Here is a 20,455-nt window from a genome sequence, read left to right on the forward strand (position 1 = left end):
ATTCTATACTTAGATAAGAATTCAATGACCTAAATGCCATATTTCGCTCTAAAATTCACCATCAAGATGGATGGAGCACATGTTTTACGAATTAAAGCTAACATGAAGAATGTAGTATTTGAGGGCAATTTTAGAGGCTATTTAACTTTATTTTAACTTTTGAGTTATCGATATTTTTTCTTCTCGATATCATTTCAGTTTGTCGTCTGTTTCATTTCTAAGAGCTTAGTACTCTAGCTTCTAACGCAGAAGTTAAACTTACGTTTTTCTATATATCCGTCAAAGCGTACGTTTTTCAATATATCCGTCTAACCGTACTTCCACATTTCTGTTATACTGTAGCTGTGCAACGATTTAGCAATAATTTTCCGGATACAACCTTGAATACTAATTTATACAAATAATCAGTAGCGGATTTAGAAACGTACTTTGGGACGGGTTTCTCTGATTGTTTCATTTTCTAAAATCTCCTAATTTTATTTGGGAGGAGCTTGAAGTTTATGAGTACAGGCATAACTAATACTGTATTTCGTTTCGTTTATATATTTAGCGATAATCTTCCGGATACAACTTTGAAGATCATTTTATATTGAGAATCAGTGGCGGATTTAGAAAAGTATTTTGGGAGGGTTTTTTTCTTACTAATGTTTAGTTTTTCTAAACATTCGTAATTTTTATTTGACGGCAGCTTAAAGTTAATGAGTAAAGGCATAACTAATAGATATTTCGTTTGTTTTAGACATTCCGTAATTTTGGGGAACAGGCTTCAGTCCGAAAGACCGCCCCCCCTAACCCTCGCAAAACCGTCACTGCTGGTAATTAGTAATAATAACGATTTAAAAACAATAAGAAATGAAGTCAGCCAACTCACAGTACACGCACTATTTCTACTTCATAGATGGAATGAAGAAAAGTTTTGTCAGAATGGTCGAACGCTGAGTTGAATTCCGGACTTCTCGATAGAAGCGCAAAAGCTCCAGTCAATCATGTTTGTTGTACAGTTGTATTTATCTTAACTTAAATATATTCCGTAGTCCTTTTGTGTGTGTGTGTTGGTGGGGTGGGGAGAGTTCCATAATGATATGAAGGGTGTGAGCCAAGAACATGGTAAACAACAAATTTTCAATTGCTGAGTTACGCAGCATCAGATAGGCAGCAACGCATACCGCTTCGTTTAATCCCTCATGTACAGACTTATGTGAAAAATCAGCTTTCCGACTTTCAAAATGGATTGTGCAGCAGAAAATTTCTAATTTCTTAAAATAGTAAAATTATGGGTTACCATGTTCTTATCTCACACCCTTCATGTTCAATCCCTCTTGTTAAAAATACAGAAAACTTGAGGACTGAATAAACCGTGATGGTGCTTATATAAAACTGTAGAATTTCAAGAATATACAAAACCAAAAGCTCTAGGCGTGCAGCCTTTAAGTGTATCATATAAATCTAAGTATTTTTCTTATGTTTTATTTTAATTTTATTTTGTTCCAAAAAGAGGGTATGGAATATTTTGAAGTAAAAATACTACATAGAATTTTGCTACTTATTTGAGTATTTTTTTAAAAGAAGTATTTACTTTTAGGGTTGGCTGGTTTACACCAGCTGTTTTTCTTCTTTTTTTTAAAAAATAAACAACTGGTTTAAATCGAAAAAAAAAAAAAATAATAAAAGATACGAAAAATGCGAATCGTGTGAACTTCATGGTGACGTTTCCATACATCAAACCATCTGCATTAGTTTTATTTCCTTTTCACCTTTTAATCAAGGTGTCCCATGTTCAATTCTCGGTCTAACCACAACCCTTCTTTCATGCGTAAACAAAGTAGCGGTTCGGATGTCACTTTAAGCGAAAGTCTTCTCCTTGATAACCTCGGTATTACGTAAGGATGTTAAGCCTGAACATACGAAACGAAACTAAGTTGTATATTTCTGCATGCCTGAATGCCTGTTGTTTTATAAAAAAGCCAAGGTTGCTTAAATATACTGATATAAATTGACAAAATTTATCGATTGCCTACGTAGCTTCCAACATTAGCTTGGATTGTATTTTCAATGATATGTACGCACTAAATTTGTAATTTAATACCTCAGTTTTAGCGTACTGATTATGATACGTTGACCTTTAAATTTTACATGCAAAGCAATAACAGGATTTTTTCCGTTATTGTTTTACATTTAGAGTAATGACGGGATTTTCCCGATGGCTAGGGCGGGAGTTTCTCAATTTAAGAAATTTACTGATCGGACTTCTTTAAGCTTATGTGACCTCTTCCAGCATAACCCCGTTGTTGCATAATAACACCAAGGCGAAACAAACTTATTTCTGTCAATATGTAGTATAAATACATAAAGCAAAATATATAAACCCAAAAAAAAACTGGTTTAAACCAAAAAAAGCCTAGTTTAAACTCCCCCCAAAAAACGGGTTTTTGGCATTTTCAAAAACAACCATGACTCTTGCCAACCCTGTTTACTTTTGTATGTAGGAGGTTAAAAAAATCTTATTATATACATTGGTTAATCCTTTGGAATTCATAATGTAAGTATGTTGAGAAGTAAAACTGTTTGAAATATCTTTTCGAAATTCATGGTTTATTTTCGAGGTTTTATATTATTATCGGCATCAACCACTAATTAAATGACTTTTTGTGTTGTAGAGAAGCGAAACAAAATCTGGTTTATCAATTTAAAGCAGAATTTTCAAAAAAAGCCCAAAATTTCTCAAGCAAAAAAGCGAAGCAGAAAAAACCGAGTTTTTTTCCCAAAAAAGCCGTTTTTTTCCGAGCCCTTGCATCTCTAGAGGTAGGGAAGAAGAAACCTCTGTCCATTTGTAGAATGTAATCGTTATAATTGTACTCAGTTATGTTATTGGTCGGTCCCAGCTCCGCGGATTGTCTGTGTTCAAGTTGGATATTAAGCAAAAATACAAGACCGACACCGTTGTTTCCAATTATTAAACTCCATGAACAAACACTTTAGTTTCAATATCATGTATTTAATATGAATTAATCTAGTATTATATCTTGAACACTTAGTTTTTTCCTTCTAAGGCAAACACTTTAAGGATATATCTCTAGAAGACCATTTGTAAATGTTAGTCCGTAATTTGGAATATTTTTCTGATACTCTAAACCTTTGCAAAAATTGCGTCACTGATTAAGTTAATTCAGTGTAATTGTATGCGTGTTTAACACATCAATGTTGCCAATTCGTTGATTGAAGCATCAGAGTTGATGACTTTCTTCACATGTAAAATTTCAATTGAAAATTTGATAAACATGAAAATCAAAATGAAATCTTTTTTATTAATGTAATATAATGGGCGCGAAAGGCAGAGGTTAATTTTAGTTATTTTATTTTATTTTAATACTTGTGGTTTTGGCTTTGCTTCTGTGTGAACGCAGTTATATTAACGATTTGATTGGTATTTTAAGACAGTTTGATCAATCGAACACAGAGAAATGAGTTGTCGGGATGTACAAACCATGACGAAATAAACTTGAAAATTAACCTAAGAATGTCATGGGGATTTGAGTCCTCTCCAGGTCAATAGTTCATTTTCATACCACACTCACTTCTCAATTACATAACGTAACACTTCTCCAATGAGAATACACATCGGTAACTTCGTTGTAAGTAATATTTTCGGAAAAATTTGCTTATTTTAAGACTATTATGTGGTGTTCACTTTCCTTGATATAGTACAATCTTTCTATAAAGGTTAACAGCTTTGTTTTGAACTGGTTAATTTATTTTGTCCTTGAGTAGAAGAGAATGAGAGAACCAATAGATATGTTAATTGTCCACCATAGAGCTCACGCGACCTGGTATCATTGAACCATTGAGGCAGTTAAAAAGTATATTTGATGTAATTTCACGTGTAATGAAAAACATCTTAAACATTCAAACTATATGATGACAGAACGAAATGTTATTTTTATACAGGGTGTTTCGAAATAACACCGACAACATTTGGGAGGTGATTCCTGACACCAAGATAAGACAGAAAGTATAGACCGACCTGTGTGCACATATACTTCCTTTCGGAGTTATAGGCTGCCGAAAACATGAAAAAATTAACTTTAAAGATCCATAGCTCCAAAATTATGGGACCTACCGTAGTCGTGTCAAGACTTCATTTAGGAACTAATATGTGCGCTATCCAAAAAATACGTTTCAGAATCCTAAGGTACTCACGCTACAATTTTTATTGAGGTAGTTTGGCTACGGGCATATAATTTGAAGTACTCACCAACTAACTGTATAAAAATTGTTGCTCAAGTACCACAGGATTCTGAAACTTTGATATTTAGATAGGGCACATACTAGTTCTTAAGTGAACTCTTGACCTGACATGGTAGGTCCCATAATTTTGGAGCTATGGACCTTAAAGTTCATTTTTTCATGTTTTCGGCACTTTATAATTCCAAAAGGAAGTGTTTGTGCACCGAGATTGGACTATACTTTTTGTCTTATCTTGTGTCTGGAATTACCTTCCAAACATTGTTGGTGTTCTTTTAGAACACCCTGTATATATATATATATATATATATATATATATATATATATATATATATATATATATATATATATATATACAAGGTAACTAAAAAGGTTCTTACCGTTTTTCACGGCTCATTAATCATGCGTTCACAGAGGAAACGAAATGACACACGTGCCTGCCAGGCTGTCTGGAGTTAATCTGACCATCGACCTTTAGTAATCCAGGCACAATGCGCACATAGCTCGTCCAGGTCGAAGGAAAATGGGGATATCGAAGCAGCTTGTTCGTGTGTTGTTCTGTATGACTTTAAAGTGGGCCTATCAACTGCTGCATCAAATCGCCCCATGTGCCAGACATTTGAGCCGTGACATTTGAGCGTTCATATACCGTGAACGAATGCACCGCCAAGCATTGTTCCAGAAATTCTGTTTGGGAGATAAGAGTTGTGGATGAACCTCGCAATGGACGAGCACTTGTGTTGAATGACGAGGCCCTGCAAGCCATGGGCGGATTAAAGGAGGGGGCGAGGGGGGCGATCGCCCCCCCCAAGAGCCCTCTAAAATATTAAAATTACACACACTGCCTCTCGTAGCTTACCGCCACACGAACGAAAGTTTGGGATCATTCTTGCATTATTTCAAATGAGGGTTAATTCTTTAAATTCTATTTAAAAATAGTCTCCGTTTAGCATTCCGCGTTTACGCTAGCGATAATTCGAGTCATAATATCAGATAAATCTCAGGAAGAAGGACGATGTTACTTGAGGCCAGAACATCTGGAAAACTATCCATGGCTGGTTCTTTTCCATAAGGAGAGAGATTTTTTTTTTTTTGTAAATATTGCTCACTTTTTGCAACGGGTTTTGAAAGGGGGGGGGGGGCTATCGAAGAAACGTGCCTCTCCAAACTCTTGAGATTAAAACTTTGAATAAATTCGCTACTTTCTACGGTATTTTAGAAACTCACAACAAGGCACAATATCACATTAACGCTCTTGAGGTCGGAAAAGCGTTTCTGAAAAACTACTACGGACCAGTGAAATCAGTCGAGAATCAAATCAACTCGTCAAGAAGACAAGTCATCCAAAATCGCGACAAACTGAAATTAATGTTGGGAAATGTGATATTCCTTGGAAGGCAAGGCATTGCTTTTCAAGGGCGCCGATTTCTACCTAAATTTGGGAGGCCATTCAGATACAGAATGTATATATATGAGGATTTTAAGAAAATTGCATTCAAATTATATCAAATATTGTATATTCATAACTATAATAGGGAGGCCCACATGAGATTTGGGGGGCCCGGCCCCCCAGGATCGGCGCCCTTGCACAGGGACGGTGCGTGTGTGGATAATTGGACCTCAGATGGTGTCAGTGCAGAAACTAAGTTCAACGAAGGCAATTTTCGAGAATTGCTCAAATTTAGAATGGCTTGTAGTGACGATCTCTTAAAGAATCACTGGAAGAAAGCATCGAAAAGGATCATTTTTGCCAATAAAACAAAATGGCCTCATTGAGGGTTGGGGATGAGAAATCACGTCTGCAAAATTGTCAATCGAGTGCGAGAGGATCAGTTTTATTCTATTATGTTTGATGAGACTACGGTCGTTTCGCACACATCTCAGCTGTCTTTGATTCTAAGGTACGAACACATGGGTGAAATAAGAGAAGACTGCTTCGGTTTCATTGATCCTCGATCAGCAGAGCTGAAAGGTGAGGTCATTGGTTCGAGCTCGAAATCCGAAGACGCAGAACCGCCCGAACTCTCACTGACTGGGGGGAAAATTGGAGAAATTGTTCTATGTTTGCTACGAGACTTCTCACGCGACCCGAAAAACTGCGTTGGTATTGGTACAGATGCCTGCACCGTCATGACCTCTCAAAGTCGCCGGGCAGTGCAGGAGATCCAGAAGGAGGCTTCAAACGCGCTGCACTGTTCATATTGCAGTCACAGCCTCAACTTGTCCATCTCCAGGTCGTCGTCAGTACAGTGCATGAGGAACTGTCTGGGAACAACGAAAGAGATCATTGCGTTTTTCACCGCATCGTCAAAACGTAATACTGTCCTTAAGCTTATGGTTAGTGGCCAGTTGGAGACATTGTGTGAAACGAGATGGGTTGAAGTGAACGACGCGGTATTACAATTTTACGTGAAATTCCAATAAATAAGTGAGGTTCTATAGTGTGTTCCAAATGATCCGAGTTAGATACAGCAGCCAAAGCATGAGCACTTTCTTCTGCCATGCACGACAGCGAGTTTATCGTAACTATTACGTGTCTTCAGGGTGTTCTCACGATAACCCTCCCCTCAATCGACTTTTGCAGAAGATAAATTTAGACATGACCGCAACGTCAGATGCCATTCAGGACACAATCGCAGCATTAAACAAGAAGCGTTCAAACAGCAAAGAATTCAAGGCAACTTTCGAAGCAACATCCAGAATGGTTTTCCAGTGTCGACGTGCAGATTCAAACTTCTCATCTCACCCAAAGACAACACATCGTACGAACCTCAGGGCAGATGACACAACATCTTACTACTGGAGAACTGTCTACATTCCTTTGATGGAGTCGGTTGTAGAAGACCTCAAAACTCGTCTTGCGCAGGAAGTTTTAAATGTATACGGACTCAACATTCTATTGCCAACACGCGCAACTGACTAAACTCTGAGCAACAACTTCCGCGTTCTAGCAGAAAGATTTTACAAAACTATCGGAACTCAAGAAAAAATGCTGTTTTCCCTCTTTAGTTCTGAATTTGCAATCTGCACTTCTAAATGGAAGAGAATTAAAGAAAAAGGTGGAACTCTATCACGGACTGCGTTGGAGGCCTTAACCACCAACGACGAAGATCTTCACGTGACTATTCGAAAACTGCTTAGCATACTTGTAACCCTGTGGTACGGATTCCACGTTAATCAGTAGGTCTCATATAGCCTCGCTGCTGAAAAGGACGTTTAACTCAACATCAACTAAATTTGTAACCCTGCAATCGAGCGTGACCAGTGCAGAACAATCTTAATCGACATTGCACCGACTGAAAACGTGGTTGCGATCTCGTTTTGGCGAAAAGCGGCTGAATGGACTAGGACTTTTAAATGTCATAGGGACATTGTCGTAGATCGCGACAATATTATATCGACAAATACGCTTTGTATGGTATTCGCCGAAAAGCGTGTTTTGCGTTGAAACTTGTTAGTTCTTTTGTCCTTTTGTTTAATTCATTTTACTAAAATACAGAAACATTATGAGCGTTCTAAAATATGTTTAACCTGATATTTTTTCTAGCGAAATATTTAGTAAATCATAGCCACGACCAGGCCTGTAGACAGAATATCTTTTCGGGGAGGGGGCATTGTGGTGAAAATTCCGTAGCAATTATCTTTCACCCTCTTTTCCTGAATCCGTTTTACCTTTCTTTTTTGGGGGGAGGGGGGAATTTCGGGGAACATATCCCACTCTACAATAAAGAGCCCCCCCTAAGACGTTTGGTTTAATCCGCCAATGCTGCAAGCAGCCATCGAGGACGACAGTGGTCTAACGTGTGATGAACTTGCAGAAAGGTTCCATGTTTCAGCTGAAACAGCCAGACTGCCCCTGCATAGGATAGAAAAGTCATACAAGTTAAGCAAGTGATACCCCACACATTGTCGGCAGCCAACAAGAAACAAGTGACAGCCTGTTTGTCCTTGCTCACTCGGCACCTGAACACACTTTCTCCTGGTGACGAAAAGTGGGTCCTCTATGACACTCCCAGGCGTACCAGACATTGGTTGTCGCCACGCGATTCTGTTCCTAACATCTCAAGACCACCTCTGCATTCGCAAGTGGTGCATTACGAGCTTCTTCCACCTGGTCAGACCATCATTACTGACCTCTCTCAGCAGTTGCAAAGGGTGCACCGTGCATTGCTGTAGAAGGAGCTGACATTGGCCTGCACGACAATGCCAAGTCACATGTCGCAAAGAGGATCCAGGAGACATTGTGCCATGCACCATATTCACCGGACCTTGCGCTAACAGATCACCACCTGTTTCAATCCCTCGACAACTACTTCCATTGGAGATTTTTCGCAAATGAGGGAGACCTGCGTAACGCACTCACGGACTTCTTTGCATCCACGACCGCCGAGTTTTATCACTAGGGTATTGTGCAGCTGTAGGAACTTTGGCAAAAAGTGTTGGATACTGATGGAGTTTACTTTAAAACGTAAAGGTAGTCCTGTCCACTGTATTGCTCTTCGTTTATCATTTGTTTATCACTGCTCTAGAACGGCAAGAATGTTTTTGGTTACCTAGTATAATGCAAGTAAAAATACAGTAAAAGTGTGAAGTTGTTTCATTTGGCCGCATATCTATTGAACAGTGTTGTTCATAAGTTGTTAAATGTTTTAATTCTGAAGGAAAGGACACTAAGTGAAACTTTTTCGAAACATGTCGTCTTAAAATAAACAATCATGAGAATGAGAAACGACAAGATTGATCTTTCTTTTTAAAAAAAAAAAAAAAAAAAATCAATATTCGACTGAATGCAATAGACTTGTTCAAGAACTAAGGATACAATTGTAAAGGAGTGTGGGGACCAAAGTGGGAAGAGAGGAGAATGATCAGTTTAATACAGCCATCTCCACTGGTCTAGTGACTAACGCTTTCCCTGTATGGGGTCCCGGGTTTGATTTCTGATGGAAGAGCATTTGAACGCATTACAGTGGTTAGGATTCCACTTAAAACTGTAAATCCACGTCCCATATAGCATCTGTGCTGCAAACGGACGCTAAACTTCAATAAATAAACAAAAAATTAATTTAGTACTATCGAAAGAGAGCTGTGTTTAAAACGTCATAACAGCTGAACCAACCACTCTGGTTATTTTTATTGTGCCAGGATTAATGAACAGATTAGGGACACTACTAACGTGGATTCGAAATGGATTTAATTATAAAAATCTACTAAATCGTAATGGCACAGAAACTTAATCCTTATGACTATCCAACATCGTAAATAGATGTAATACTCAATGGTAGTTCAGCTTTGATGATCTCCAATCGATGTATTTTCACTATCCGATCTTAATTCCAACTCCCTAGTCCACTCTTCGCACTCAACCAGCACAACCCCTTTCCGTGATTCGGATGCTTCCTGGTTGTAGTGTAGAGCTTAGCTCAAGTCTCGTTATGAAATGCCTTACTTTATTTCCGTATAGGAAAACTTCCTATAACTGTGGTATTATACCTACGTTATCTGTTTTTATTTTCCTAAACAAATAGTTTGAATATCGCTTCCTTGTTTTACAATAAACAAAATAAATTTGCAAAATACATGTTAAGATCTTGGGTACTTTACACTACTGTAATAGGAAAGAATGTTTTTCATATAGTAATGCATATTGGTAATTTATAAACTTCATCGTCACATAACTACTTGGTCAAAGTAGCTGACTAAGACCGGTAGATCATACCTCTGAATCTGATATGTTAAAGATTTTGTTTAATTGTTTTTCTTATTCTGTGGTTGTCACTTTTTGCTCATAACTTTTAAATGTAAATTGTATGAACAAACTTCAGCTGTGTCATTCATCTTAATCGTCATAAAAATAAATATATACAATTCTCAGACGATAAGTCCTTCTGATGTTCACATTTTAAAGTCGCTTTAATATTCCATTTTATTCTCCGTAATTTTATTTTTATTTATTTGTGTATTAACTAATTTATTTATCTTTCAGCTGTAACAAAGAAAAGCTCTTGTTCTCATGTACACACAGCAGTTTTCCATTTCAATGAAACAGAGGTGAAGAATAAGTATGAAACTCCTGTGACAGAATCCCAGTTTGTTGGTCGAACGTTGGTTCATGGCTTTTCTGTAGCTGCTGCTCAAGCCAAACTAATATATGGGGTAAGATTTGGTCATCAAAATTCCATTTATTATGTTCATAGTCGTTCTTAGTTAATGATTATTATAGATAGATAGATATAGATATAGATATAGATATAGATATACAGGGTGGATTTTTTATCTTGGAATACCTGGAATACCTTTGTAATTTTTAAAGTAGTAGATAAAAAACGCCGAAATTTTGTACGATACAAATATTGACCGGAGAACATTGTTTGACATACTTCGCAATGTTCTCAGATTAACAGTGGTGCCATTCCTAAACAAAGTTGTATTTTTTTTTTTTTTTTCAACGGTATTACGTCAAATTATTACATATTTCAAATCATGTAATGGAAATTTGCAATACCACATTTATTATTCATTACTGTAAACTAAGAACGCTACAAAATCACAAACATTTACGGTTTGGAAGCCTCTACAACAGTAATAACATAATGAGACGGAACAATAGAGAACCAAAGTGTCGAATATTGTGTTCATGATGTAATAAATAGAAACAAATTTACGAGGAGTGCAATTTCTGTAAGGGACCTAATTTCGAAAATCTGCTTATATAAATATCATACTAATTACGTTAATAGTTTTCAATAAATGTAACAATCATAATGCCGTTGACAGCAATTTGACTTTTCAAACCGTTTCGGGAGAGCTTGCTGTATTACTTAAAATGTCATATTTGTGAGAAATTTTTAAAAGATCATTGTTTTCATAACATTACAACAATAGTTTTTGGTAGTTTTAATTAAAGGTATCGGAATTACATAATTTTAACATAACATGAGCATACATCATATCATGAAATTCGACACTAAGGTCCATTAGATGTGCATTTTCCTATCCATCTCACTTGTGTTATGACTATAGTAGAGATATCCAAAGTTTGGTTGTTCGTGATACTGTAGCGTTCTTGATTTGTACCATTGCATAATTAACGTAATTGTGTAAGTTTTCGTTTAGCATGCAGATTTGAAATAAGTAATAGTCTATTATAGGGCCATTTGAGAAACAGTTTTATTATATTAATTTTTGAAACCTAACGTTAAGTATTCAATAATATACTGGGTTATCCAAACCAACGGAGGTTTTATGGTACAGTTTTTGTATTCTGAGTGGCTGGGTACCCACATCAAAAATGAGACTGACTGGTTGATCGGAAAGCGGAAAGTTCGATTCCAAGTTCACATTTTTTGTTTTTTGATGACTTGATCATTATGAAGTTGCCAGTACAAACATTTTATTTTGTATTAGAAATAGAACGTTTCCACAGTAGAATACAGTGATTGCCAAAATGGAAAGTTTTGTTTTTTATCATCTTTCTAAAGATATGTTAGCCACATTCATGATTTTTCTAGAGCTATTGAATCCAGACAATAGTTCAAAATTGTCTTAACTTAAGAGAACCCCATAATAATAACGTACTTGGTTTAAAACTCAGTTAGTGCTGCTATCTGTGAATCATTCCGAGAACTTATTAAGTTGCCTTTGACAGGCAACAGAACAACCTCTTATTGGTATTCCTTAGTTCAAGTTTTTTTTTTTCCTGGTGACTTAGTGGTAAAACGCTCGTCTCTGCTGCTAAGGATCCCTAGTTCGATCATCGGCTACGCAAGTTTGTGGTAGTTGCATCCTGTCCGTGTTTTTTTCGGGGTTCTCCCGTTTACTCGCACATTTTCATTCCATCAATTATTTAATAATCATACACTTTCATTAATCATAAGAATTTTTAGCGCTATACTAGACAGACAGACATATTTTGGGCGGAGTATTTGCATAAAGAATCGGGGTGTGGCCCTTGTCTTCCATTTGAGTTTTACATTCCTGTTGGCTGAGCAAATGTAGTTGATATAAAAAACCTGCAACTATCGCTCATCCCTTTCTTAATTGACTTGGGCCGTTGAGTTCATTATAATTCGTACAGAGCATTAGCACGGGACGTAAAACTAGAAATTTCAGTTTTCAAGAGGTCATTAATGCTAAAAGCTGAGGTTCTACTTTACATCAAAAGTATGTCTTCAAATAATAATGTTTTCGTACAGGCAATATTGTATACAAATGTTATTACAAGCTGTCATCACCAAAAGATTTAGCTAACTTCACTCTTGGTTAATGCCATTTCCTATTTTCATCTTATATAGGTGTGTGTATGTACTCTTGGTTAATGCCATTTCCTATTTTCATCTTATATAGGTGTGTGTATGTATGTATATTCCAGCATAACTGGAACATCTGGTGCAATTATAACCAAAATTAGCACACGAATTACTTACAGTCTCAGAAAGAGTACTGTCGGGTTAAGAGCTTCCTAGCGCACTTAAAGGGAAGTGGGAAGGGAGAGACATATAAAAATAAGCGAAAATAACCGATATTAGTGTCGAATCCATAGTTTTCTGGGTCCATGAGCTGATTGGTGACAGTTCCGATCCCATTTAAGTACAAGTTCAGCACCCCAGTAAGGGTAAAAAAACCCAGCACACCTAGGGAGAGTAGGAGGGGTGGCATACAAGAATGATCGTAAACGGCTGATATTAGTGTCAAATGAGTAGTTTTCGGGGTTGCTGAGATGAACAAGGACACTTCCGATGCCATTTAAATCTAAATTCAGGCCCCATTAGTATTTCTGAGGGAGGAAAATGGTGACATGTAAACTTAATTAAAAATGACCGATATTAGTGTCGAATTCATAGTTTTCGGGGTCCCTAAGTTAATTGGTGGCAATTTTTGTGCTCTTAAAGTTCAAGGTCAGTTCCTAGTTGGGGTAAGACCCCCACTACTCCTAGGGGGAGGGGAAGAGGAGACATATAAAATGGTTGTAAACGACTGATATTAGTGTCGACTCCATAGTTTTTGGGGTCGCTTACATGAATAGTGACTCTCAATAAGTATCTTTAAGTCTCTCATTAGCAGTCGGGAGAGGGGGTGATATGGTGAAATAAAAATATCGAAATCGTCTGATATTAGTGTCGAATCATTAGTTTCCAGCGTCGCTAAGTTAATCGGTGACAGCTATGATGCCGTTTAAGTCCAAGTTCATCCCCATCTGGAGAGGGTGGGGTGGGGAGGTGAAAAATAAAATGTCAAAAATAACTGAGATTCGTACTTTTCAGGGTCGGGAAAACGTCTGACCGGTCTGAAATGACTTTTGGAAAATAGTACCCACTTCAAGCTGGGTTTTTAAATCATATCAGTTTGATTAAAGGCGTATTTTGTAGGGGTAGGGTGTTTTTATACGAAAAGCAGAGCATCTCCTGTATTTTTATCATTACACTTTCATTGAGATAAATATTCTGAGGAAGAAGGGAATTCGAATAATTCCCATAAACCTGTTTTCCCCGTGTGAAGAGCAGGCATTTCAGTTAGTTAATTTATATGTAAGAACATGAACAAAGTTTCATGTATGTATTTTGTATAAACTGCAGAACGTCGTATTTTAGACGCAATATTATACTATAAAATTTATTGTTGGACTGATTTACAAAATGCCTAAATAAGAATTACTCTTTATGTGAAAGTAGTAACATACGAATAAAGAGAAGAAAGAAAAACCTTAAATAAATCAGGCCTCATATAATGTGGTTGAAGAATTTAATTCGTTTTGTTTATTCAGCTTCTTTTATGTATTATTTTGCAAAAGGCCTACAGTATAATTTTTCAATAGGACGCATGCATTTAATACCAGGAGGCGCAAGACAGGTAGTATATTTCTGCGTTATCTCAATATTTTATGACGAAACCGTTTTTGTGTATGACAATGTACAACAAATAGAAAATATTTCCAACCAGTTGTGATTGACCATGACTCAGTGGAGTTTTTTGTATGATCTGTTTGTTGTAGTATTAGGTTGATTGAAACCTTCATGAATAAATGAATTTTCGTGAATATTCGTGAAAAAAAAAAAAAAAAAAAAAACGTGAATGTCGATCATCGGCGAGAAGTTAAAGCTTCAGAATGTCAAATGGTATGAAATAAAGGACGTGGGTAATTCTTGACAACACGAATTTTCCGGAATTGAAATTACTTAAGCATACTGTTGTTTTAGTATGGTCATGGAATCTAAATTTGAAAGGTCTAGTGAGAACTTTTAGACCAACGTATAGAAGTTGATATCCATTTCCATGTAGACAAATTGCTGCTTACCTAAGATCAATCTGCTATCATGTTTGATATGATGATCACCGACATGAACCATTGCCCGACATCGCAGTTTCCACTGCAGCGGATTTTACTGTAGGAATATATATTGCTGTTCTCCTGCTTGCAGACTTTCCAGAAGCCGTTTATCGTGCGAACCGACCTGATGAATGCGTCGTTTGAGATACCGAAAAGCACAGTAATCCAATACGACTAGCATCTGAACCCTTAACGGAAATGTCCACGAACGGAACAACATGGACACCAGGTGTAGCTGCTATACGTCGGCAGCAGGCCAACGATATTTTGGCTGCGCAATTTGAAGCTTTGTCCTGATGCAGTTTCAACGATGAACATTGTCGCCACGCAATACTGGTATTTCGCCTGTGTAAACTAGGGATAGAACATCCTCTAGTTAGTAAGCGGTATTGATTTTGACTTTTCTTTTCCAACTATACGAATCTTAAACTTCTCTACGTAGCAAAATTCAATAACAGTTATCAAATCTTTCGAGAAACTTTCTTTGCATCGACGCATAAAGTTACATAAAGCCATCTTCATAAAGATCTTTGTAGGTGATGGCGCAAACTTTTCCACAGTCACTTAGGTCAGGGTTACCAGGTATCTGGAAAATTCAGGGAATTTAATTTTGGTCAGAAAAAATCTCGAGAACCTAGAAAAGTCGGGGAATTTAGTTGTTAATAGTACAAAAAATCAATAACGTTTTCTTTTTCTCTGCTTTTGACCATGCAAACCCTTGTGCGAGTATACTTTTCTTTTACGACTAAACTCCCTAGCAGGCGACCAACTGAAATTGGTTGTATCAGTCTTACTTTTTGTGAACTTAGTGACAATGCAAACCTACTGTCAATCTCTTATTGATTGTATGAGTGAGGGAAAAAGAAGATTGGGTTAATAATAGAGAAACAGCTTATATCAAAGAAATTTAAAGAACATTTTTTCTCTCAGATTTCATATTTGATGGCTTAAACTTTAGAACTTTGTTTTAGAATTAAAGAACTAATTAGATTTTATAACCAATTAAGAGGAGCATGAAATCAGGTTTTTAGCAAGTTACTGAAAAGTATTCAACTCATAAATATGTACGTTTTGGTATGAGTAGTTCGTTTGCAAAACCAGCTCATTGCATTTTCTATTACCGATCATTTTTGCCTGCGTCTAAACAGAACTACTTTTGAGAGGGAAATATACACGTGATATTCAAGCCTGGAATTTGAACCGTACTCTTTATTAAAGCGGGCCATGGTAGCTCAGTGGTAGAGCGTTCACCTCCGGTGTGTTGAGTTGTTGGTTCGATCCCATCTCACACCAAGTAAACTTTTCGGTGACCAAACACCGTGTGCGTGGGTTTTCTCGGGGTCTCCCGTTTCCTCCTACTTTATTAATTCTACCATTCCATTCATTTCTCATCACCGTCTCCTTTAGCCTAGTCGGTATATCCGTGGGACGTAAAACTGGACGATTTCATTTCGGTCTGTTAGCCTGGGATCTGCAATAACTAGTCTTAAGAACTGTTCATACGCCAGCTATCACTATGATTGGCATATTTCTCTCTTAAAATACGTGTTTGTTGAAACTGTCCCAAGTTTTTAAAATCAAAATTAGAAATCACTTTATTTTTTTTATCATACGAACCAAATTTAAGGGAGTTATGAAGTTTTAAAATTTTCAAATGCCCTCCATTTTAAAACAGTATGACGGATCAAATTCGATATTTGTAATATGAATGAACTGACCAAATGAATGAACTGAAATGTGCTCTACAGACCTGGAAATCTGGAAAAGTCAGGGAAAATGAAGTCAGAAAATCCTTGATAACCCTGTTAGATTGTCCTCAAATTTCCAGCAGTCACCAGCAAGGTGGGGCTCATGAGCCTTCTCTCCTTGCTCTTTCTCTGTGCAATGTGTCGTGGTGTTAACACATGCACGTTGGCCTTGCAGACGCCTCAGTTAGTGAAGGATTACACGATTCATTGTTGATTGGACCGTATGTAATCGTTTGGCCATAACACGGTGTGGTAATGAGTTCTCACGTGCCGCGATATCCCGGATCTCCTTTAGCACAAGTCTTGTTACTGACGCCGTCTTTGGATGCTATTTCATCTGTGATGTGGGTTATGGAGAAATCTGCTGTTCATAATGTATGATTACAGTAGCTGCTGACAGTGGGCCGCCCTACCACAAGATCACTATTGGTCGTGTATGCGGGAATGTTAAAGTTTGCTTGAGAACGAGCCATGACATACTCCTACTAAAGTGACGTTTTGGGCGGCGTTTTGTTCACTACAACAATATCAGTCTACTACACGACGGCTGAGAGACTGATGCACTTGTGTGCACAGTTTTGTTACTTTTTGAAATTCTGTTTGACAGGTGTCACTGTCTTTAAGTTGTTCGATGGAAACGGATCAGCCTCTGAGTTCCGATTTTGCCTTTAGAGGGATGCAGCAACATCGTCTAAATCTATCGTGTGTAGTATGCTTTTCCGGTTCAGTGGTAACGCTTATTTAGATGGTATCGCTACAATCCACCTCTTGTGTTCAGAACTTTGTTACTTGTAGTCGGATAAGGTCCACTTTTCATAAAAACTTCGTAGTGAAAAGGGGTATTAAACTTGAGCTAATTAAATGCATTAAGTTTGCATTATATATAAGATATAAGGAAATAACGTACTGGTAATTATATTCAATGTGAGAACATTTTATTATCAAATCACTATAGTACTTCCATCTGTCGAGTCACATAAGTCTTCAGTAGCATATTATTAAAAAGTAATCTTGGATAAATTAAATAATAAGATAACAAATCAACTAAGCACGTAATAGAAGCAAATAATTTAAATAAAATAAAATAAATAAATAATAATAAAGTAGGGACCTAAAACTAACAAAATGAAACATACTATTTAAACGCTAGTATCAACTTTTTGAAAGTAATATTTTGTACAGAAATCATAGAAAAACTTGTAGTGTACAATGTTTCAAGTGTACAGGTTCTATTTTTACCTTGTGAATCCTTTGTTTTTTGACTTGTGTGATAGATGCATGAATTCTGGTTCTTTTCCGTAGGATGATGTGAAACTTCCTTTAGATCCCGTGGTTGTGCAGTGCATCCATACAGATAGCAAAAACTTTCAGTTTGCTGTTTTCCAGCTGAATACATTGGATCTTGATGGCGTGGATGGTTTAAAAAATATAGTGTGGATGACGCCAAAAATTCCGTTGTTTGAATCGTGTGCGTATAATAATGGTAGGCCAGAATTAGTAGGATACAATCCTGATGTATTTAAGAGATGGCTTGCATTTTATGTAAACGGTTTATAGTGGACTAAAAATTATGTTTTTTATACACATTATTAGTACAATAAAAGTAATTATACGTAATATGGTGTTTGTGTTTCTTAATTTAACGTAAGTAGTTTAGTAAACAAAAAATCTAGAGATCGAATGCTCAGAAAAAAAAGCAAATAGGCACTAAAATCTAATTTCCACATTGTAAGGTAAATAGCCAATGAAATAAACCATGTATAGTGCTCATACCATGTAAAAAATACCTGATTATTGTTTGTGGGGAGCATCTTATTCTAAAGAAAGAAGCATGAACCTAATAAATAAACTATTTCCAGCATTTTATCACTTTACGCAGCACTCTACACGCAATAGCCTGAAGAGAGGAATGCTGGTCACTTTCGAATTACATTATTATTACTATTAAGTATTTTGCCTTTCGGCAGGTCCTGGAGCTAATTAGGGTTTTCAATTATAGATTTGGGCCTGAAGGTGTTTCTTCTACTTTTCTCGACCTTCAGCTTCCTCTTTTAACTCTCAATATTTTCTTCTATTTTTCAAATCATCGATCAGTTGTGTTCTTCTTCTTCCTATTCCTAGCTTTCCTTCCATCTTTCCTTCTATGGCGATATGAAGACAAATTTCGTCGCAAGATGTGTCCAATCCAATTGGCTTTCTTACGAAGGATACTGAATAGAAGTGTCCTCTTCTCCCCTATCTGTTTTAAAACATCTTCGTTTGTTGCTCTCTTTATCCATTTTGTCTTATCCATCTTCCTTCAATACAACATTTCGAAGCTCTCTAAATATTTCTTCGCTAACTTCCGTAATGTCCAAGGCTCTGAACACAGAATCCAATGGTCCATATATTGCACTTGACCAACTTCTTAAGTGCAATTTTGAGCCTGCTAGTTAAGAGTGATCTTTTCTTGTTGTATGCTTCTTTGGCTATGGGTATTCTTGACCAGATCTCTTTGGTGCAGTAAGCGTCTCTCGTCAAAATACTTACCACAGACTTGAAATTATCGACCTCTTGAAGTTCTCTTCAAGTTACATAGTAAATACAGATAAATTATTAGGTGTATTTTAATTTAATATATTTTGATAGTAAATCATAAGGGATCATTAATTGCGATTGTATATGATAGCGACGTTTTTTTTTTTTTTTTCAAATTGTCATTTGATATTTGTATCTTCGATCGTACAAAATATGTTTCAGAAATTTTATTAGTAATAAAAAGTAGTTATTTGAGTGAATCCCTCGTTTTGAAGAAAATGCAAATAGGCAGTATTAGGCGTTAAGCTATAAAATAGGCAATGTAGAACGAAATAGGCAAAATAAACTTTGCTGAAACTGAAGCATAGATCTCTATCCCTAAATGAACTTCAGTAAGTTTATTTTCATCGTATCTCTAATATTAAGAAATAGGCTATTTGCTTAACATCCGATCTCTACAAATAACACAGTAATAGGTTGTATAAAATTTTGTAAATATATATAGTTGATTAAATGGTTTTGCTAACCTCTCTGCTGTTCGTTTCAATTCACCGGAAACTTTCTATCAGAACAGATTTTGAGAGGACTTTTTAAGGTAGACAATTGAATACACCTTATAACCATTTGAACGAATAACATTGAAGGAGAAGCAGTAGACCAAAGCATCAATTTATTATTATTTCAGCATTGCAGTTTAATTCGAGAACCTTGTTTACGAACTTACCATGAGGTTAGAGTGTAGGAATTGACGTTCTAATTCCTTGAGGACTAAATTAAACGTAATTTTCCGTTGTTTATTATTATTATTATTATTATTATTATTATTATTATTATTATTATTATTATTCATTGTTGATTTTTAATTATTTGGATGGAGAATAGTGCATATGCCAGTTCTCTTCATAAGTTTCTTATCTCTTCATAAAATGTATGGAAGCAAAAGCAGGGAACAAAAAGTATTTTTAGCACAAATTATAACAGGCCGTAAAGAAACAGATATTAATATGCCTTGACCACGTAGATAAATAAGGAAATATGTGTATGATATCAAATAACCTAACAAATACTCCTACGTATTACCGTGGGCAATATTTTTCATTCGTCCTTCTGACTTTTTCATATAGGATTAATCTGAACGTCGGAAGTCTCGCACGAAATTTGAACACTTTGTTTGACCATATTAATGAACCACCCCTTTTTCTTCTGTTCTAGGTGAATAATAATAATAATAATAATAATAATAATAATAATAATAATAATAAAAACTTATGCAATAAGTGTTTAATTATTTTAAGTGAAAAGTTCCTTTATTTTAAATGAAAAGTTCAAATACCGAATTTCAAGTCTAACCTTATGGCAGGGGTTCCCAGTCTTGTTTACGTGGTGTACAAACTCAGCGTACTATATGCCCTCCTTCTTCCAGCTCGTTGGTCATTCCTGCTTTTTGTGTGATCCCTTCTACGATTTCAGATGAAGCATTGAATGTTCAATTCTCGAGTAATACTCGTAATATAATAATAATAATAATGCATTGACTAACAAAAAAAAAAAAAAAAAAAGTTAAGCACGTGGAAGCAATGCCGACATGCATACAATACCATCGGTGGATACAAATTATTACAGT

The 20,455-nt window shown here is 36.3% G+C and overlaps 1 protein-coding gene across 2 annotated transcripts in view; it reads left to right on the forward strand.

Moving 5' to 3' along the window:
• The window catches only part of mRpL37 (mitochondrial ribosomal protein L37), a 54,987-nt gene extending 37,056 nt beyond the window's left edge, over positions 1-17,931 (forward strand). For both annotated transcript variants that reach the window (XM_081730514.1, XM_081730513.1), the window contains exons 6-7: positions 10,226-10,395; positions 17,617-17,931. In XM_081730514.1, coding sequence (XP_081586640.1) covers positions 10,226-10,395; positions 17,617-17,871 — 425 coding nt within the window. In that variant the 3' untranslated portion in view covers positions 17,872-17,931. The remainder of the gene's footprint in view (positions 1-10,225; positions 10,396-17,616) is intronic.
• Positions 17,932-20,455: the final 2,524 nt, after the last annotated feature.

Source organism: Thermobia domestica, chromosome 11, assembly GCF_964235325.1.
Source record: "Thermobia domestica chromosome 11, izTheDome1.hap1.1, whole genome shotgun sequence".
Classification (NCBI taxonomy): domain Eukaryota; kingdom Metazoa; phylum Arthropoda; class Insecta; order Zygentoma; family Lepismatidae; genus Thermobia; species Thermobia domestica.